General features: G+C 41.5%; 2 protein-coding genes across 3 annotated transcripts; both read right to left on the bottom strand.

The window, feature by feature from the left end:
- Window positions 1-854: 854 nt before the first annotated feature.
- tfe3b (transcription factor binding to IGHM enhancer 3b) lies at window positions 855-9,004 on the bottom strand. Of its 2 annotated transcripts, none has more exons than XM_038696181.1 (9): window positions 8,847-9,004; window positions 6,399-6,624; window positions 6,066-6,290; window positions 5,490-5,585; window positions 4,620-4,731; window positions 4,462-4,518; window positions 4,220-4,295; window positions 3,873-4,020; window positions 855-3,067 (listed from the first exon to the last, which is right to left on the bottom strand). In XM_038696181.1, the coding sequence occupies exons 2-9, from the start codon at window positions 6,588-6,590 to the stop codon at window positions 2,603-2,605; spliced, it is 1,371 nt and encodes a 456-aa protein (XP_038552109.1). In that variant the 5' UTR covers window positions 6,591-6,624; window positions 8,847-9,004; the 3' UTR covers window positions 855-2,602. The 2 variants fall into 2 exon arrangements, with proteins under 2 accessions (XP_038552109.1, XP_038552110.1); XM_038696182.1 differs by lacking the exon at window positions 8,847-9,004 and adding an exon at window positions 8,052-8,218.
- A 371-nt stretch (window positions 9,005-9,375) lies between these two features.
- On the bottom strand, window positions 9,376-16,778 carry LOC119885871 (guanine nucleotide-binding protein-like 3-like protein). The gene is given in 15 exon segments (XM_038696183.1): window positions 9,376-9,476; window positions 10,061-10,235; window positions 10,336-10,502; window positions 10,739-10,875; window positions 10,966-11,108; window positions 11,193-11,369; window positions 11,446-11,537; window positions 11,622-11,766; window positions 11,883-11,986; window positions 13,444-13,579; window positions 13,984-14,067; window positions 14,159-14,275; window positions 14,376-14,486; window positions 16,561-16,604; window positions 16,698-16,778. Coding segments are annotated over 15 exon segments (1,713 nt in total). The 5' UTR covers window positions 16,711-16,778; the 3' UTR covers window positions 9,376-9,408.
- Between the last annotated feature and the right edge of the window lie 5,516 nt (window positions 16,779-22,294).

Genomic DNA, 22,294 nt, shown 5'->3' with positions numbered 1-22,294 from the left:
GTTTTTCAGAGCAGCTCTCCACAGAGGAGCCTGAATTATCTTCAACTGACATCTCTGTGAATGTCTTCCCAAATAAAACAACAGGTACCTTAACCTATGAATTCTATATTAATGTCTGGTTCCATTGAAGGCAGTTTTTGTGAAGATTCGCAGTTTACTATTTTGTTTTTTTACATCTGGTGCAGAAGCCTCTATTGAAACCAACTTGCATAATAACCCAGAAGGTGGAGTGACCAGAGCAGTATCCATCTGTAACCCATGCTCTGTGGACAAAGACCAGCCACAGCCTCTATGTGCCGTGCAGCCACCCACCATGGAGGCATGCACAGTCTATGAACTGAGTCAGTCCTTCACATCGATCAAAAACCAAGAAAGCCTCAAAACCTCTACGGCCCACACTGAGCCGGATGGTGACGGTAAGAACACAAACCGATGGTGTACTCCTTCCTTCTTGATCTCCTCTTTCTTCAAAGCGTTTTCCTTGAATTGAAGCTTCCCTCTTTTCTTGCTCACTTCCTTTCCTTCCCTGAGACCTTTGTGCTGCAATCCTTTTGGCCTGCCTCTTCTGCCATCCACTGGACTGCTTCTTGGCCACGGTGAGAGGGTGTAATGAGTGCGTTTGGTCGCTGTGCTCCTCCCTGTGCGGCTGCGAGCCCGCCACCCTGCAGTCTCTCCTGGACGTCACCCACCACTGTGACCTCTGCGGGTGTCTGGGTGTTCGCTGCTTCCTGTGCGACTGTCCCGTCTGCGACATCTGCCTTCAGGCTACAGAGTGTCTGGACCTCGCTATGGAAATCTCTCAAATGCTTTACCACTAACGCTTGCTGCCAGCAAATAACCACACCCAGACGTGAACCAATGGAAATCATTTATTTGTTAAAATCTTCCAAGCCAACTTGCAGGGACAAGACACTAATGCTACCAGTTTATGGTTAACAGTCAATGTTAGCACTCAAATATAAGTCAGGGTAAGACATGTCTAATTTTGTGTATGAGCAGAGAAAGCTGACCGTGGGTACTTATGGGACTAAGAAGCACGGAGCTGTGGAGCAGAGCTGAAAAACAAAGTTTGAACAGGAGAGGACACCATAAAATCACTGTAACCACCAAAAAGTACAGACATTTTTGGCTGCTTTAACTAATTCTGTTTTTTTGTTACAACAGCTCAAAGAATAGTTAAGTATATCAATAACATGGAGGTTGTGAGGAAAACAAATACTGTGCGTCAGTGTTAAAAAAAAAAAAAACTACACTTATGCAAGTACTTTTTTCATTAACTGTACATAATATCGTGTTAGGCATTTGACAAATGAAACGCCTTTCTTAAGCTTGTGGCTGTCTTCTAGAATAATAATTGCATTGCAGGTTTCACACAACAAACAGTTATACCTTATTATTACAGAGGTGAGGCTAGTGGTTGGTTTAAAAGAAGGCCAGAGCCCCCAGAATTCATACTATAATGAGCAATAACACATTATTAGATATATCGCTTTTGATCGTCAAAAAACAAAAAACAAAAGCCATAATCTTGGTAGAACATGCTAACTGGTAAAATCACTCAGTGACCACCGAGGTTAATGGAGACAAACAATCACTCACAACAAAGATTATAGTCAAGAGAGACTACTTATCAAACTATCATTCAGGTATAAAAAAAAAAAAACAATATGTAATGAACGGTTACTGTTGTAAAAAGGATAAAATTGTTCTGCATTTCTTATTCTGTCTCACGTTTCCATTGACTGAGTGAATATATTAAAAAATACAACACTGATTTGTACTTTGTAGCTACTCTGGAAGAAGTCCTGCTTTGGCTAACTAGCTGCAGCAGCAAGTGATTTTCCACTGCTTAAATTTTATTACAAATACATGCAACCTGGGCATTAGCTGTCCACTGTGTGTAGTAGTAATAAAAACAGACAAAAGCTCTCAGAAAATGCATAGACTGCCAAAAATAAGGTGCAATAAAATTGCTCAAAATAAAATATTCTTATATACAATATGCAGTAAATATTTCACAATGTGCCAATTCACTTTACATAGATCCCTTCTGTAGCTGCTGGTGAAACAAAACCCAACACGGAGGAGCATGCGGCTGCTATTAATGAACCCTGATTCCAGTCAGTTGAGAAAACACACAAAAAACTAAATATACTGGCTGTTGGCATCTCTTGTTCAGTTTGTTATGCCAATGTTGTGAAAAATAAACCTCACAGCTTTCTTCCCTATAAACGGGCACATGATAAATTCAGACAAACTGTATATCCCTCTTAAACCTTAAAAACTATGTAAGAATGTATTATTTCTTAATGCTAAGTCCATGCCTCTATTATACCATATTCCATTTAATAAGATTGCATTTATAAACCCAGGCATAATCTTCTGACTCCAGCTCCAAACAGGAAACAATAATAATTAGGTCTTTATGGCAAACAAATTCAAGAACTTACTTTCTCCTGATTTATGTTAGTTTTGATCTTCATGTTAGCTATTTTTGCTTTTCTACGTTCTACAGTCCTATCAATAGACTCATTAAAGGACAGACTGCACTTCCTGACATTCTTGTCCCTGCAGACAGTCTCTGACCGCCACACAGAGCTCATCACAAGTCCTCGTCCATATCAAAGCTGCTCCTGCGACTGCTGGTTTTAGAGGCACCTGGTGACAAAGGAGAAAACAGCGGCTCAGCCACCCTCTCTGGAGACAGGGTGCACCCGTCGTCCATGAGAATGTCTCCTAAGCCCACGTCAGGGTAGAGTGCTGATGCGGAGGTGTCGTCTAGCTCGGCAAAGCTCAGGCTGCCCAGGTCCAGGGGGCTGCTGATGGTGACTCCCGCGGGAGAGTCCGAGGAGGGCGGGGACAGGAAGGAGGCTGGCAGAGGCTGTCCAATGGCTACCGCGCTCAGACTGAGCAGATTCTGGGAGGAGGCTCCTCCTGCACAGGGAGGCAGAGCCTGGCCGCTCTGTGGGACAGGCTGCTGCTGGAGCAGGGAGGGATCTGAGATCAGACCAGATGAAATGCTGGTGGATGCGGGGAGGCCGTGGAGCCGTGCCTGCATTTCCAGCTCCTGCAAAGAACAGCAGCACATTTATACATACAGACGCCATGTCCTGGAACACTCAGGAGCTGTTTACGCACTTTGCATGTGAAAAGAAGTTTCCCTACAATAAACATTGCTTTAACATAGTCAATCTTAGCTTTGTCACCTGAATGCACATTTCTTGTACTGAAATATCTCCTTCTTTGTGGCTGATTGTCAGCCACAAAGCCCTGTTACTAACTCAAATCTCACTTAGTGGACATTCTTGTAAACAAATGTGGTTTTGTTTATTTCTTTTTTTTCTACATTTGAAAGAATGAACAAACTGTTTTCATAGGTTAGAGATCTTCTTCTTTTTCTTCTTTCTACTTTACTGGTACATCGCTATTTTATGGTGCATAACTGTGACCAAATGTACATGACAGCATGACAACCTCTTTCATTCAATAAGACGTGGCAGATTGTGAGGTAAATTTAAGTAACTTATAGATATTTAAGGATCAAAACATGCAACGTGTGCATGGAGGCAGGCTTACTGCATGCTAACTTTAGCAGCAATATCTTAGTTAAACAGGTTTTTACAACACAAAACAGATTCCCACACATCTGCTTATCTCTGCAGAACTGTGTATCACCTTTGCCCGTGGAGTGCATGTGCATGCTTGCATTTGCTGGTCGGGCACGAGGAACAAGCAATTTGGGGACCCACCTTCAGCAGTCCACGATGTGCATTTATGGTATGTAGCCAAACTTAACTACCACAACAAGTCGAACTATACATAGCTGTTGTATTTTAAGCATTAGATAACACAGCTGACCAACAAATACTGACCTGGATGCGTAACATTAGGCTGTGGTTTGCTTGCTCCAGCTTTTTCTGACGTATCTCGACATCCTTGGCTCTGTGCTGCTCCTTCTGTAATTTCCGGATGTAGTCTACAGAAGCTTTCAGAATGGTGCCTTTATTCCAACGCATCTCACTGTCATCATTGTGATATCAGTAAATATATATAGTAGATGCAGTGAGAGAAGGAAACACAACAACAGAAAAAACAAGGTTACATTTTCTACTACACAACAGTTGCAACGACTAAGTTCTACTGTACAAATACAACTTTGTGTTTATTTAGTGATTCTGCAAACAAAAATGATGTTCCTGAAAAATCCGACACAACTTACGGGTCACTTGACTTGGGTATCAGAGTACCCAGCTCCTTTATACGGTCATTGATGTTGAATCTCCGCCTCCTCTCAACTGTAGAGAAGCAAGAACGACCGGGCAGAGATTATTTTATATGCATGGACATGAGATGAAACAAAAGGCAGAAGAGCAAAACCTTGCAGTTAAGATGTTGGGATTTTGAATTCAATGCGATTCAAGGTGCATGAGCACAAAATGGTTGAAATAAATCTCGACTTACTGAGGTTATGGTTGTCTTTCTTCTGCCTTTCTTTCATTAGTGCTTTGGCATCTGTATCTGAAAGACAAATTCATCAGTGTTTCATACAATGAAACATTATCAAAATAATTAAAAGTTCTCCAAAAGTCAAGATTGTTTATCAAAGTAAGTTGCTCTACCAGTAATTTCCCTTTTAATTTTTGGAAGATCAGCAGGGCAGGAGTTGCTGACAGTGAGAGTAGGCGCTGCCATTCCAGGGCTATGGTATACATCCAACAGATTTCCTGGGAGCTACGGGAATAGAACATGTTGTCATAAATGCTCAAATTGCCACAAACCGAGAAGCAAATATGTAAAAAAGGAGGCCTTCCCCATTCCTACTTGTAAGTTAAGAGCGACTGGTTCCTCATGCTCAATATCGAATCAAAGCTGGTTTCTGTGGCATCACATAAATGCTGCTACATGTTGCACAGTGCAGTTATTACAATTATATATTTCAAATTACAACTTAGCAGTACAATAACAACAACAGCTAAAGCACAAAATCCAACCATTTATATGAAATTCTTGCACATTAAAGCTGAATAACAACACCTGGTGCTAAGTCAAAAATCACACAAAGCATTTACCTCACTGTGCTTCTTTTTCTTTTCCTCCAACAGCATCACCATAATCCTCATTTTTTTGTTTTTCCACCAAACTTGGTAAAGCTCTTTCTATCAGACAAATTACTTGTTAACCTGCCAGCTGCTATGCACATTTTAATGCACTTTGTCTCTCTTCTCCTGGTCTTGTATCCTCTAATAGCTTTGCCCCGCCCAGGCAGCACTTTTGTGACGAATGGTAACTCAGTGCCAAAAGTGTATATTTACTCCTACGACTTCAGAATTCCACACATAAAAGATATTCTCAGAAAAGAGTATAAAAGTCATTGGGTTAGACCTGCCTTAAATCTACTATGTGACTGTACATTTAGAGAAGAACCTGTGAACTTTAGGGGAAACTTTTAAAAGGAAGTATTCACGGTTAAATAAATACAATGTTCATACCGTGCTAGGCAACTGAAGACCTGAGTCAATCAACGTAATGATGTCGTCATTAAAACTGGATTCAAGACTAATGATGTCATCGATAACATCGTCAATCTAGATGAAGCAGATGAGAGAAAGTCAGTAAAGCACTCAGGGATAAAGTGTGAAAGTAATCATGTATGTATTTGAATAGTGTGCTTTGTAATTTAAAACTCTGTGAAGGCTGAATGCCAACACTAAACATTTTAACCTATGTTACAGTTTTAAAGAGGCCTGATTTTAAACAGAGTGTGCTGGCTTGGTTAAACTGGAAGTGCAGTATTTCACATCTTATTGTGACAACAGGCCGACAAGGGTACGATGACAAAAGGCATGCATCATCACAGTGGGACCTTCGGGCACATCATTGCAGAGTAAACAAAAAGTAATTAAGCTCAGAGTGAGCAGAAGGTTAGACATTTAACTTCTCCAAAAATGTGATGTAACTTTGCAGGAAGGCAACTACTGACTGGATTGTGTAATGTGCTGTGCCAGCAAACCAAACCCACACACAAGGACTTAAACCACTGGCAGGAAAGTAGGAATTTCCCATACTTCCTCCTTGTTGGATCCGATGTTAAGCAGAGCCATAGGACTGTTAGGGGCACTGCTGGCAGTAGCAGCAACTTCTGGGGCAGAACTGGACTGCTGCACAGGGGACGCACCCAGGGTCTGAGTAACAGCCATGTTGCCCAGAGTGGTGGAGAGGTACTGCTTCACCTGTTGCCTCTGTGCCTGCTGGATGTGGTACTTGGTGGGGTTCTCCAAGTGGGTCTGTACCTGGTCATTTAAAGGGTTGTTAATTGCTAACATTCTGACATAATCAGACTTCACTAAATAAAAGAACTGAAGAACAGAAATACGATTATAAAAACAGGACACTCTTACTTTCAGCACCTCCACCGGCACCTGTGCTGGAGGGGGACGGGCTGCATTTGGGGGCAAAGTGACAGAGATGGCTGGAGTGGGGTCAGAGGTCCGGAGCTGAGAGGCAGAGGCCTGCTGCTGGGCCTCACGTCTCTCCTGCTCCTGGGCTTGTTCTCGCATCAGCTGCTGCCGCAGCAACACACGTGACGACATGGCTGGAGAGAGGGATCCAGATCTAGGGATGGAGCTGGAAAACAAACACAGAACAGGGGACCATTAGATACCAACACCTGAATGGACGGAGAAAGATAATGTCGTGCAGTGTAAGAATTTACAGTTGCCATATTAGGTGAGTGATTATTATAAAGCAAGCCACAAAGCTCTTTCAGGCTTACATTTACTATATTTAATTGTTTTCTGCATAAATTGAGGAGCTATGGGAACATTCTTTGTAAGCTCAATTATTTTGCCTGGAAGGTATTCTGAATTTGAGACTTCTGACAGTGTGACCAAGATCAACGGCTCAACATCCTGCATTTTAAAATGGTTTTCCGCACCACCTGCTCTACTGATCCTCTAGAAACCTGGCTATCAAACTGCTCAAGACTGTGGGCGACACGTCTCCGTTTGTGTGTTATCACCGACAATGTGGAAGAGATAGCTCATCCGGCCGTCCTGAATGCTGCCTTCTCCTTTAAACAAAAGTGTCACTATGTCAGATCAATCAGATAGTAGTGTAACAATACACGTATTCAAGCATTACAAACCGAACAATATGGTGGACTAATTCTGTTGCATTTGGAAAATTAAATAGAGCTTAAATATTGTGAAATATAATGTTCTCAGCGCTCAACAAGGCAGCCCAAATGATGTAACAGGTAATGTGCTGCCTGCAATTAAGGAATCTTGCTCAAGGAGTGCCTTTTTCACCTACGTGACATTGCAAAAATCAGGCACATCCGCTCTCAAAATGATGCAGAAAGACTAGTCTGAATAAGTCCCTTAAGACTCTCCAGTTAATCCTGAATACTGCGGCATGTGTACTGACACAAACCCGAAAGAGAGATCAACTTGTCCAAATGTAGAATGAGAGCTAGAGCTTTTAGCTATCAAGCTCCTCTCCTGTGGAACCAGGTCCCAGTTTGGGTTCAGGAGGCAGACACCATCTCCACATTTAAGAGTAGGCTTAAGACTTTCCTCTTTGATAAAGCTTATAGTTAGGGCTGGCTCAGGTGAGTCCTGAACCATCCCTTAGTTATGCTGCTATAGGCCTAGACTGCTGTGAGACTTCCCATGATGCACCGAGCTCCTCTCCCCTCCTTTCCATATGTATGCATTCTTATCCCATTAATGCATTTTACTAGCTCTACTTCTTCCCTCTCCTGTACTTTTGTTCGGTCTCGTCCCTCTCCTCTTATTGCTTTCCGCTTCCAAAGCTGTGGGGTTTGGATTTATGTTTGAAAACCACCTACTGACCCCATGTTCCTGCTCGACCAACACAGTTAATTATATTTAGTCTGATTACTATTGCCATTATTATAGGTTTTTTTTTTTTAAATGTTACTAAGACTCGAACAGCTGGTTCCATTATCTAATGCAGTTTTGCCTCTTTCTATTCCAAAGCCTTCCTCTGACATATGGTGTGGTATTATCAAGACCTCTTCCGTGACTTACATAAAAGCCAGCTCAACCTTAAGTCCGCATCGATCTTCAATACCTTGAACCGTCTTCTACATCCTCAGCAGTGTAGACTTAGGACACTACCTTTAACCAGGCTACGAGCAACTTACTTCTTACACAATCGTGCATTTCTTAAAGTGTCCGAGTACACTCAGATTTCTGACTTCGCACACAGTGACTTCGCGTTAGCAAAACACGTGGTTCCATGTTGAGTACATGTCTACAGGGGGCACAGGTGGCGGGCAGTACTGCTTCATCCTCTGGGTGAGAGGTGGGGAAATAAGTTGACAGCGGTCGTTGTTTCTTGTGACAGCCACACCAACAGTGTACAAAAAAGGGTGACTTAACGTTACTTCATGTTCTGTTAATTTCTGGGTAGTTTTCTGAGCCATTTAGATAGCATCGACTGGTTACCTTACTTTTAGCTCTTATCGTAATCTCTATTTTTGGACTACGCTAATCTTGAAACGTGAGTTCACTTGACAGCTCGGTGCTGCTGAGGGCCCACATTACCGCGCTGTGGTGTGGATCCACAAACAAAGCTATCGTGTACACAGTAGACGCGTGACATTGGCTTTTCAGAGACATGTCATCCGCCAGCTGGGAAGAGGTTAACGTTAGCTATTTCTGTTGAAAACATTAGTGTTTCAGCAGTACCATAACACACAGGCACAGCGAAGTAAAAATAGGAAGTTGCAGTTTAGCTAGCTAGCTAATATCCGTTACTTGCCCACAAAGCTAATGCTACCTAGCTTGATTACTCTAAAATAAGTTAAGATAAAACCGTACTTTGGCAGTAGATTTGTTTAACGTAATCACAGCCATTTACGCCCGAAGTCCTCCGTTTTCTTGGCCATTTTAGAGTCGGTGAATACAAGTTCCTCAACAGTGGCTAGCCACGGTCCTAAACAGCGTTGTTTACGTTGGGCCGACGGGCTGAGGTCATCAGACGCAGGTTACCCGGAACTTGTTGACAGCTAGGAGCTTCCTGAACTTTCGAATCGGCCTTCGTGTTGCAGTTTAACCTGACATTAAGTCCTTATTTGCTCTCTAGTTAAAGTGCAATTTACACATAGCTCCTACATAAGTTCAAAGGGCCCTGCGGTGCAAACTATACAAAACAATAATTTGTATTAAAAGCAAAACTTGTCCAATGGTTGTAAAAAACAGTGGCTGGGCAGGAATATACTCTACCTTATGAAAACAACCATAAAACCATAAAAGACTGAATCATTTTTACAAGGGTCATAAGAAGCTTAAGTTTTGCATTTGGATCAGAATACTGTAGCAACATCTAATAAAGACAAAGCACGTCATCTATTCTTTAAATATTTTATTTCAATACATTTACTCAAATATCTGAAAATGAGAAGTCCATGGCAGATGTCAAGGTGTCTGAGAGTTTGGTGGCAATTTTGTCTGCATTTGGGAAAAAAAAAAAGAAAAAAGACATGTTTCAATTCTTTTGCATGATTAAATATAATATAATAATAATCCTTATTTGTAGAGCACTTTTTAAAAACAAGTTACAAAGTGCTTTAACAAGTATAAATAATCTGTGTCAGGTGGAAACATTACTCCCAAAAGAAGCCTCCCTGTGTGATAACATTATATTACTGATGCACATGTTTTAACCATCAGCTGCATATGGTATACAAAATAAACATTATGTAAGAATAGAACCTTTTACGCGGAATAGACGTTTCTGTTGCATAAGGCCACATATCAGGCCCACTTAGCCACTTTAACACTGGCGTATAATATCCCCACTATGAACTGATGAAGCCTATCTTGAACACTTTCTTTTTTAACTTTTGCTTCAATCAAAACTGAGTAAAATGAGGCCTGTTTGACAAAACTAACATGACGTTAATGTTATTTTACTTTTCCCTAGATTAGGAAAAAATACATTCTTATGAAATCATAGCATGAACACAACTCAGATAAAATGATAATAACAATATTTAAAACAATATTTGACTGAGACTGATATTTATACAAACCAGCTCTTTTCTGTTGCTTTTTCCTGTTCTTCCTGGCAGCCAGGAGTGCCTGGCCCTGCTGTAGAGGATCTATGTTAAAGATATCCTTTAAACCTGGAGCCCTGGATGCAGCATCATTTGCAGGGGAGTCGGTCTTTGATTTCTGAGATTTTATCTCCACTGTCATCGGTCCAAACTAGGACACAAAGTTAATTTAAGAACCACATTTTACAGATATAAAGTAACTTACTGTCATTCAGTAAACACTTAGTTGTAAGGATTGCACTGTTTCACACCTCTGGGTCCTGGTCATCCTCCATAGATTCAGTTTCATCTTTAAATTCTGGCTCTTCCAAAGACCCCCCTACCATTTCCAGGTCAGAAGTTGGTTCACCCAGGCCACCTTGTGTCATTCCAGTGGTTTCCATGCAGAATCCCATTTGGATATCGGGACAAGATGACCCTGAAACACAGCAAACAGAAAATCTAACTCTTGAGCAATGACTTTGAGTATAATCTGAAAAAAAACAAGGAAATCTTAGGAGCCCCAGCCTTCCTATCCCCACCAAAAAAGTGTCTACTGAATGTACTTCAACAACATTTAACTATCCTAGGTCTGTGGATTATGCTGAATAACTAGGACACTGTTTCAAGATACAACTTTTTTTGTGATTTGGGTGGAATGACCCTTTATTTTACCTGCAAGAACCTCCTGATTTCCTTTTTCCAGCTCATCCCAGTCAAAAGCTTTACCCATCTCCGTAACAATCTCAGCGCTGACGTGCGTGGGCAGAGTGTGGGTCTCTGGAGGGTGCGTGAAGTAGCTGATCCTTCCCCTAAAGAACATAACATGCAGAAATTAACAGTGTTAAAAACACTGGCTGATTGTCATTTGTAAAACTTCCAAAATCATCATTTTTACCCACCCTGTCCAGTCCATTAACACACTCTTAGCAGCTTTGTCAGTGTCAGGCAGTCCTCCTTTTCTTAGTTTGCCTTGACGTCGAGCAAGCAATGCCAAGAACTCCAGAGCTGTGTGAAAGTCTTGAACTCCGTAGTGCTCCATGATCTGCACATCCAGCAAAATTACTGGAATGGCAGCGTGACACAATCAAGCAACATGCAAAAAGATTGTAAGAATGACATGACATACCTGCGCCTTGTTGCAGCGTCGAAGGATGGCTTCAACAGGTGGAAAGGGATCCACAAGCTGTTCGATTTTCACACAGTTACGAAGTATCATTGCTGCATCAGTCGTTGAGGTTGCCATGACAATGCCTGGGCAATCTAGTAGCTTAATGTGTTTATCCAAATGAACCTCTGAAGGCACCTGAAATTCATCAACACCATCAGCAAGACTAATAAAAACAAGCAGGATTTCACAGGATCAGCAACTTCCTATATACTTACTTGGTGACACCAGGAGTGGCTCCAACACTACACGCTCGTGCCCGTTTCAAACTGTTGATCAAACTACTCTTCCCCACGTTAGGAAAACCTACAGGAGTGACAACATGATTTAACTTTGGACAACTGTGCATTATACATAGAGAGAACCATTACTGATGTGATGTTTGCTTACCTACAACACCTACAGTGATGGCCGTCTTTATGTCTAGGTTGCGGCAGTAGTTGCCGAGTAGCTTCATCAAACAATCTGCACCGACACAAGCACTAGTGCTAAGAAGCTCTGTGGTGGCTTGCGTCACTGGTACATTACTGCGTTTCTGTCCATGGCATGAGACAGAGGAGAAAACTGTTTAGTGTTTATGTGAAATGATGTTATTCTATAGCTTTAATTATTTTAATCTCAATTAGCATTTTAGAAGATTTTACTTCATACCAAGTTCTTAGTCTGTTGCTGAGTAGATGCTTTGAAAGCCACAGTAGGGAACTCATTACGAAGATATTTAATCCACTTTTCCACAATTTCCTTTGACACCAAATCTGTAATCACAGTAATTGATATTACTGAATATGGTTGTGCCTACTTTCTATAACGAATAACGACAGTTCCCAAAAGATACACAGTACTGTGGAAAGGTTTAAGGCAGATGTGGAAAAAAAATGCTGTAAAGTAAGAGTGCAAAAACAAACATGTTAATAGATTATATTTATAAATTAACAAAATGTAAACTGAGTAAATCTAAATTAAATTACTTTTAGTTGCCTTCAAAACAGCATCAGTTCAGGTACACTAGCACAAAGTCAGGGATTTTGTAGGCATATCGTCAGGTGTACGATTAAACAATTATACCAAACAGGTGCTCTTGATCACTTGTTTGGTATGATTTGTATAACCTATAGGTTGAACCACACTCATTAACTGAAACAGTTGTGTAGGAGGAATACAACTGGGTCAAACTCGGCTAACAAGGTGAGGCTGCTGAGGACAGTTTACTGTCAAAAGTCATATACCTGACTGAGCACCGCAAAAACAAGACACAAGGTAGTATTACTACATCAGCGAGGTATCTCCCAGACAGACCAATGTTTCCAGATGTGCTGTAAATGCTCTTTTGAAGGAGGACACATCACGCTTACTTCTCTTTGCAATCGGAAGATGTCCAGCAGTGAACCCAAAGGTACACCTATCTACAGTCCGGAGAAGTCTGCTCAGAAGTCACCTTCATGGAAGACTTGGGGTTAACAGCCATACCTCCGACAGTGTTTCCCACAGGATTTTAAGAGACTGTCGAGTCGGGTGCCAAAGTGTGTGAGCATGCGAGCTTACAGAAGCGCCAACAAAACAATGTTAGGTCTGTAATGTTATTAGGAAATGTGTAAAAAAATAAAATAAAATAAAAAATAATAATAATAATTCTGTTCATTTTGAAACTATGGCGGAACAAATTAGACTGTGGCCGGCCGCCATGGTCTCGTTAATTAATGGGAAACACTGTCCGACTTGGAAACAAAGCCAAGTGACTCAACTATGCATAAAACACAGGAACTGGGGTGCAGAAAACTGGCAGCAGGTGCTCTGGGCTGATGAGTGAAACACTTTATATTTGGCTGTAGCATGCAGTTTGTTCATTGAAGAGCTGGAGAACAGTACAAGAATGAATAACTGCAGGCAACAGTTAAAAATGGTGGTGGTTCCTTGCAAGTTTGGTGCCATGTATTCACCATGCAATAGCGTCAGGGAGGTATCTGCTTGGGCCTAAATGTATTCTGTGGCATGACAATGAGCGAGAGAGTCCTGTGGGTGATGGTATGGCCTCCACAGATCCTAGAATAACTGATGGCAAAGAGCGGTAACAACAAATGTTGATTTGGTTTACATTTTTCTTCTGTTCATTCACTTTGGACATGTCAACATATTTTTGAAAGCATTTTTCCACACCTGCCTAAAACATTTTGCTCAGTACTGTACTTTTTAAAGTTGTATTTATCCAACTTACCAATTTTATTCAGCACTAAAACTATTTTCTTGTTCGTTCCACTTTGAATGACAGCCTGCTCCACCTGGGGACATCTGCAGCCAAGAGGGTCACGTGCATCCAAAACCTCCAAAATCACATCTGAGGCCTCCACTACCTTTAAAAAAAAAAAAAAAAAACATGTTTTTAAAACACAGTGTTCATGTTACAATGTTAACAGGAAACTAAGGTCTTTTTGAAATAAAAGCCCAATCATACAGTATAGGAGAAACACATGTTCTATTATGTTTCTAATATAGGTGAAGGCAAGATATAGAAAGTAGATTGTACCATGTTTTTACTGAAGACTGAGATATTTAATCCACCATGTGAGAGTAAATGCATTTACTAAAAGGCAATTACCTTATTTGTGGTAGCGGCGTCATTAAATAACTATTCTCCAACATTCATGTGTTTTAAATGGGTTCTAAAATTGCAGAGTGACACATCTATGTATAGGCCTCTAAAATTGTAATCATCAGATATGGGCCAGTCTGTGGCATGTATGGAGCAGGTATATACCTTTTTAAATTCTCTGTAATATGCCTTTCTTGAATTCTCATTTTCAAAATTAACATGCTTCTCCAAACTCAGCATCTCTGTCTCCTGTAAACAGAGAAGGAAACAGACATCACTACAACAGCAACTTTAATACTATGCAGTGATATTAACTGCCACAAAATAGGCTGACATTTACCCTCTGCTCAAACTCTCTCTGTCGCTGCAGGATGTCATCCTGAAAGCTTTTCAAATTCCTCCTCTTCATCAGCTCTCGTTCTCTAGAGGTTTTCTGCTTTTCCTGGAGTTCCTGAAGCTAAAATGAAAGATGTGTTTTGAGAGACTGTTTGACCTCAAACAAAATATCAGCACTGTAGCCTTAAATATGAGTGTGGGGAAGACTTTCAAATGTTCACCCTCTTTTTCCTGATTTCTTCTGGGTTTCTGTGGTCTTTAACATGCTGCCCGGATGATTGCTGTGAATTCTTTGTCCGCCCTGAAGCACCACCCTTTCCTCCATCTGCAGTCTACAGACAAGAAAACACGCCAAACATATTGTAAAAAAAAAATGTTTTAAAACACTCAATGTATCACCACATTTGTGAAATTAAAAAAGGAAACTTACACATTTAACTGATTAAACAATACAAATTCTAATCACCAATTCTGTAGTGCAACAGATCTGTACCGGACCTTCTCTGCTAAGTGTGTGTGCTTTAGCATGTGATATCGTTTCCATATACTCAGTATATATTTGACATTATCTGATCTTAATTGTACAGTTGTACAATGGCAAAAAAATGGTCCTACAGTAAAGAGAGATTGTACTGCATCAGTGATCTATTATTGTTTAAATCACAGATACATGGTCCTGAAAGCCACGAGGCTTGTCTGTAGGGTTGCCAACAGTTCCGTATTAGCCGGGATGTCCCTTATATAAGGCCTAATTGAGGTGTCCTATACGTGACCTCTCTTGTTCTGTTTTTTCACTACTACGCTCAGGGTGCGAACTACGGGGGAGCCAGGGGCAGCTCCTCTTCATAAGACATCAGCTCCGCTAAAAGCATGATTTGTGATATTTCTTTGGGGGGGGGGGGGGGGGGGGGGCTCTAAAATATTGACAGCATGCTTTATTGACAGATCCCTAAGATCCCTATATTTATCTATCATCATGTATCATGCAGAGCAGAGAAAACAATCACCGACTGTCCGCAGCGGGCCAGTCGCTCCGCAATCTCCTGTCCCTCGCCCTGTACACTCCACCGCCCCACTCCTTCTCCAGTACAGGTTGTGTCACTATTAGGACCAATGCGCTGTGAACGGTTCGTGATCGTTCCCTCTGGCTGGATGAATATTATGCATAATCCATGCACTACTGCAGCTGGGGGCTCTCCACAGTGCCACGCGACTTTCTAAATTCTACACTCTCATGGAGAAAATAAAAGGTCAGGTCATAAACACAGCCGCAGCTATTATTATAATAATAATTATCATCATCATTATAATAATAAGACAAACATACCTGATACTTTTACAGTCATCCCCAGGCCTACATGCTTGCAGCTATTAATGATTCTGCAGTAAGAATCACAGTCTGTCGTAACACAGATTTTTCTGATGAGTGCGGTGCAAGTTACTTGACTATTATGAAGATAGTGATGAAACTGCAAATGGTATTCATCAAGTTCTGATTAACTGACTGAAAAAGCATTAACTGGAAATCAAACACATTAAGTAAATATGTTCTTTTTAGTTTGTCATATGTACATGAAGGGGATAACCTTTTCTAAACCTACAGTGCAAGAGTCACAAGTGTTAAGTATTAGACAAATAGTAAAGATAACAGGTAGTGGTTTAATTAAAGGGCTGTGTTAAATGTACCTGCTGTAAATAACTATTATTAAAGCTACCAAATATTCAATTAAAAGATTAGCTATCATTATAACAAATTGCTTTAAACAATACACTGTATATTCACACAAAACCATTCCCGCACTGCTGCAGCAGGCTACCTTTTGTCCCTTATTTCATAGTGACAAAGTTGGCAACACTACTTGTATGTAATGTTACACTATTTATTTATTGTACTCAAGGACTCGCTGAGGGGAAAACTTTACTTGAGTGAAGCTGGATAGATGTTTCTCGTTAAGAGCTCATTTCGTGATGTACTGTACTTGCATACAATTCTCAAGAATGCAAGAATAAAAGTCCATAAACACACCGAGGCCCCGACAAATGCTTTGTCCGTAGAGGGGCCTGGCCAATGCACCAGTCTGTGCCACTGACACTGTGTAAGCATCCATCACAATATCCCTTAACATGGAGCTGGACGATACATCAGTGTATTCCTGCTTACGTTACCTTCAAGGATTTGGGTTGCCCTGACATCAGACTATGATATTTTTTTGAAAGTAAAGGATGAACTAAGTTAACTGTTAGAAACACAGAGTTGGGAACGCAACACTGTTTTAACTTGGACAGACCATAGCCTTAGACAGTAAAAAAGAAGGGACAGACACAGAAAAGCAAATGACAGCCGAGGTGCTCGTAGCTCCAGCATTAACGCGAGGACCCACAGGCAGCAGGCCGAGTAGCGCCTACCTTACATTTTCCGAGGAAACCGAGACGTTTGGCTCGTTTTTGTTCTGTAAAATGTAAGAAACGACAGAAACCATTAACGTCATCTACAGTTATTTAGAGAGTGAACACATTCAGTCCATGCCGAGCAAAATACGTACTAGCTTTCGACATAGCTTCACCCAAGTAGTCTTCTCTGACTTCACGTGTGTGGGAAGAGGGTAGACACGCGCACACAATGACGTCACCCACAACATCCGGCTGAATGCCAAAATAAAAGAGAGTTTAACAATAAATAAATAAAAGAAAGTTTAGAAATGCGGTTTCCCAAACTAGCCAGGAGTTGCAGGACCTCGAATCCATCTATATATAAAGCTGTTCACACGCACACACACAAAACAACAATTTCTGGCACTGGCAACAAAGTATTGAAAATTCTCTGGGATGTACCAAATGTGTCAGTCCATCCAGAATCCTACATCTTTTTTTTTTATTCACATATTTTGTATAAACACATCTTATTTATTTTACTCATTATCAGGATAGCTACATAAAAAATCTAATAAATAAATGTATTTCTACAGCAGCAACAGTAATTTTTACAACAAGAAAGTCTCTATATCAGAATCAGAATTATTGGCAGGTACATTTTTACGTAGGAGGAATTTGCCTTGGTATAAGGTATAAATTGGTGCTTACGGTACACATGAACATAAATATAAATATATAAAAAGTAAGGACATCAAAAAGTATAAGACAGTTGAGCGTTGTTGTAAAGTGTGGGGTCAGGAGTGTGTGTGCATGTGTGTGTGTGTGTTTGGGGAGGAGAGCATGACAGTCAGTGTGGCGACCTGGGCCTTGTTGAGGAAGCCCACTGCAATCAGAAAGAAGCTGTTTCTGTGGTGAGAGGTTTTGGTCCTGATGGACCCGCAGTCTCCTGCCAGAGGGGAGTGTCTGAAACAGTTCGTGTGTAGGGTGGGAGGGGTCAGCCACAATCTTTCCTGCATGCCTCAGAGTCCTGGAGTCGTACAGGTCCTGAAGAGATGGAAGGTGACAACCAACCCCTTTCTCTGCAGACAGAATGATACGCTACAGCCTGCCCTAGTCCCTGGTGGTGGCAGCAGCTTACCAGACCAGATGATACCACCATCCTTGCTGCAAGAAGTACATCCTCTGCTGGGCTATTTAGGGTTAGGCCAGGGAGGTGATGTTTAGCTCCCGCCTGAGGTCCTGGGAGATGATGGTGCCCAGGAAGCAGAAGGAGTCCACAGTGGTGACTGCATAGTCATCCAAGATGATGGGGTGATAGGATGATACGCTGGGGCTGCGCTCTTTCTAAAATCTCCAGACTGTTCTGGCTGCACCAGGTCACCAGATGGTCGATCTCCCACCTGTAGGTGGACTCATCCTCACCAGAGATGAGCCCAATGAGCGTGGTGTAGTCTGCAAACTTCAGGAGCTTGACAGACTGGTGACTGGAGGTGCAGTTGTTGGTGTACAGGGAAAAGAGCAGAGGGTGAGGAACATAGCCCTGAGGGGAACCGGTGCTGATGGCCCTGGAGTCAGAGACATGTTTTCCCAGCTTCATGTGCTGCTTCCTGTCCGTCAGGAAGTCTGTGATCCGCCTGCAGGTGGAGTCAGGCAAGCTCAGCTGAGAGAGCTTGTCCTGCAGCATGGCTGAGATGATGGTGTTGAAAGCAGAGCTGAATCCACAAACAGGATCCTGGCGTAGGTTCCTGGGCAGTCCAGGTGCTGGAGGATGTAGTGAAGGGCCATGTTTACTGCATCATCTACAGACATGTTGGCTCTGTGGGCGAACTGCAGGGGTCCAGGAGTGGGTCTGTGATGGATTTTAGGTGGGACAACACAAGGCACTAAAAAGACTTCATAACCACAGATCTCAGGGCAACAGGTCTGTAGTCGTTTAGTCCTGTGGTCCTTGCTTTTTGGTTTGTTTTTTTGGGGGACAGGGATGATGGTGGAAGCTTTAAAGTATGCTGGCACATGGCAGTGTATACTGTATATACTATACAGTATACATAGTGTACCCCCTCCCACTGTACACAGAGATACTAGAATTACTAGACGTGGACGTGGGGAGTGGCCCATGAGAATGCCCACAGGGCTCAGGATTTTGTGCTATGCCCCTTGGCTCCATGTGTGCGTTTGTGTAGTAGCTCACAGAGAGTGGACTTTTCATGATTTCAACACAATTATTGTTCACAATGTAACGTTAGCAAATCACGGACAAATAAATTAAGTAGTGAGTGTAGAGGCAGATTTTTGTTTAAACTGTGCAATATTTAGCAAGTATATACTGTAGTCATTACTGTGTGGCCCACTCGGTGTAAATAAATGAAAAATATAAATAATATATAAACAGATGCAAGTTCTAAAAGAATAATAGAACTGTAACAACTTGGCAGATATTTACATATGCATTCCTCCAGGTTTGTGTTGTGCAGACATATTACAGGGGGAGAGGATTTGTATTTACATAGTTCAGTGCCCGTGGGCCTATGTGACGCCTCCCTGTGCTTTATTTGTTTAAAATGCGCGACTCACATTTCACCTACAGCAGTGGTCAAGAGGCGCCTGCTGGCCAAATTAATTAAAGCTGCTAAGTTCAGTGTTTTGCTCTGAATTGCCTTTTGTTGTATTTTATATACAATGACATGAATGCTGAAATATATGCGTGGTAGAGGGTTTGGTGTCCTCCCCCAGTACATTTTGTTCAACAAACACATAATTTCCTGCATTTGGTGAATTTTCGGCAACAATTTCTGCATTTCCTGCATCAATTTATGGTGGAAATGTTTTTATTTATATTAAAGGAAACACAAAACTCATGGCAGGTGACAATTCAAAATCTAAACCCCTAACAGAATCTAATGCAGTGCAGCTCTTAGTCATTCTGTGTTGCTTTCAGTTCTCCTGTCGATCAACTTTTCTCATCCCTGCTGAGTCAGCACATATCCAGTCCAACTTTAGATCATATTTTGCACTGGTACAAGAGCTGGCTTCTCTTATTGACCAGGATTACAAGAGCTGCTAACACTGGTTGATTAATGTTAACATTAGCCTACTGTAGCTAGTTTGCCAAGCAAAAACGTCAGATAGTGTGAGTGTGACAGCTATTCAATGCTGCAACAAAGAATATATGATGCCTTTAAAAGCAAGAGCAAATCATTCACAGTAACTTGTTTAGTGACAGTATGTGAGCACACAGCTAGACAAACCTGGGGCCTGTACCACGAAGCGAGTTCAACATTCACCCCGGCTGATAACTGTACGTTATCTGGTTTCACTAACCCTAACAATCGGGATCGGGATTAGCTGTCCCACAAAGCTGATTATCAATTTGGTAAGTCAACCCAGGATTTCCCAATCTAGCCGTGAGCACGGTCACATAAAAGAGGCGGTGTTAGCAGCAGATGACCAGATGTCCACTTGCAGCAGAGCTTCATATTTTACAAATGAAGAGCAAACTGTGATATTACAGAAATACGACTAAGTAGCACAGCTGCAGCTGACACATGAGACACATGATCGCTGACAGTCTGAATGCCTAAATGAACAGGAGTAATACATAATAATGCCTTGATTTGATTGATGTGTGCTTATGTCGTCTATGAAAATAATTTTAGCCTTATTCCTTCAGCTTGGCTGTGTGTCGACACTTCCACATAAAAGACTTATCAAGCAGTAAATAACTTTCCTCTTCCATGTACATAGCAAGTTAAAGTTGCTCTTGCTAGAACTGAAAATGCAATATTTCCTTATTCTCGGGGTTAACAAACTCAGCAGTGGCTCCTGTGGAGCTGAGAGGCTGACAGACAGCAGGACCTGTTAATATCGTTAGGTCTCCATATAAGGGCACAGCTTAAGTTACATTCATCTGAAAATATAAAGACAATGAACAACATTAATCATTTGACAATCTCACAGAGATAAGAATCATAGTTCGATAGCTAACATTGTCTCACCTTCTTATCAATGTCCCCATAATCCCCAGACCTGCTGCAATGACAGATGCAGTGAGTGGGAATCGATCCTGGGTCTCCAACACCAAAAGGAAAGAGCATTAACCACTGTACTACCATTCCTCGAACATGTATTCATACTCTAACTCGCACAAACATAAATACTCACCTAGCACATATATATACATACTCAGTTTGCACATATATTCATACTTATTCTCAGTGTGTGGACTATACGATAGCCTTCGGGGAGATCACTGTGATTGTTACTGCTGTATCATTAATAGCTGCAATCATGTAGGCCTGGGGCTGGCTGTGAAAGTATCAGGCATTTTGCTACAATTAGGATACACTTCACACAACAGCTGCAGCTTTGAGACCTGACCTTTCTCTGTGAGAGGGAAGAATTTAGAAAGTTGCTTGACCCTGTGGGGAGCCCCCAGCTGCAGTAGTACATGGATCATGCGTAATATTCATCCAGCCAGAGGGAACAATCACGAACCGTTCACAGCATATCGGTCGTACTAGAGTCACAATCCGTACCGGAGAGGGAGTGGGACGGTGGCGCATACAGGGCCAGGGGCAGGAGATCGTTCTCTCTGGCAGGATGAAGTCTGACGCTCCTGATTTTACGCATGGATCCATGATCTATTTTAGAGACCCTCAAAATATCACAAATCGTGGCTTTTAGGGGAGCCTGTAGTTCGCACCCTGCTTAACCTCGCTTACATCCATAACCTTGCGCATTTATACATACTAATCTTGCGCATACATACATACTTAAAAATGATAGTATGTATGTATGTGCATGACAGTATGTAAATATGTGCAAGCGAAATATTCAGTTTGGCGTAGTCGGCTTCAAAAATGAGAATAGCCTAATCCATTTAACACACTTAAAAGTGTTTCAAACATTGTTCTAAATGAACTTCATAAAGCAACAACATGACAAATCCATTCATGCTATTAAAATGTGCTCCAATTGTGGTTGAAAGACTGAAAATTAACATTTAGGCAGTGGTGGAAGAAGTACTCAATTTTCATGCTTAAGTAAAAGTACAGATACCACACAAAAAATGTTACTCACGTAAAAGTCATCCAGTATAAACCTACTCAAGTAAAAGTAAAAAAGTACCTGGTTTTAAAAATACTTAAGAAAATCAAAAGTACTACACATTAAAATCTATTGATCTTACAAAAAGCAACCTATCTTTTTAAATTCACTCAAGACACGTTTGAAAACAGCATTATAAGTTGTAGCGAATGACAATCACAACACTGACACACTTGTGATCAGGCAGAAATCTCACCACAAACATGTTAACTTCAGCACCGCCGATAAAGTGCAACTCAAAGTCCCAAACAGGGCAAGACTAGCTTCAGTTTTTAGATGTTTATATAGCAAAATTCAACCCGGCTACGTTACCAATCTGTCACAAACTGGCTGTCACTAAGTCAGTCCTCATAAAGTCTGTTAAGACTGAGGGCCAATCTGCTGGGTCATTTGTTGGAGCAGCAACTGTTCCATTAGGGTCTGAGCTGCTTGTTATCTGATGCTGGCTGTGCTCGTACTGGCTGAGGCTGCCAGTATGTTACATGGGTCTGTGGGACCTGCTAAAGACGTCTGGACTGGGTCTGTGCTCGTACTGGGTGAGGCTTGATGTGGATCAACTGTGCTTGTACTGACTGATGATCCAGCATCTCTACTGACAAACTTCAGCATAGCTCCTGTAAATTATAGATATCTTCTATATGTCAGCTACATCAGGCCCATT

The sequence above is a fragment of the Micropterus salmoides genome, unplaced genomic scaffold, assembly GCF_014851395.1.
Source record: "Micropterus salmoides isolate LMB-PRFRI ecotype aquatic unplaced genomic scaffold, ASM1485139v1 Ms_hic_scaffold_4, whole genome shotgun sequence".
Lineage (NCBI taxonomy): Eukaryota > Metazoa > Chordata > Actinopteri > Centrarchiformes > Centrarchidae > Micropterus > Micropterus salmoides.
This window is presented reverse-complemented; position numbering and strand designations above follow the sequence as displayed.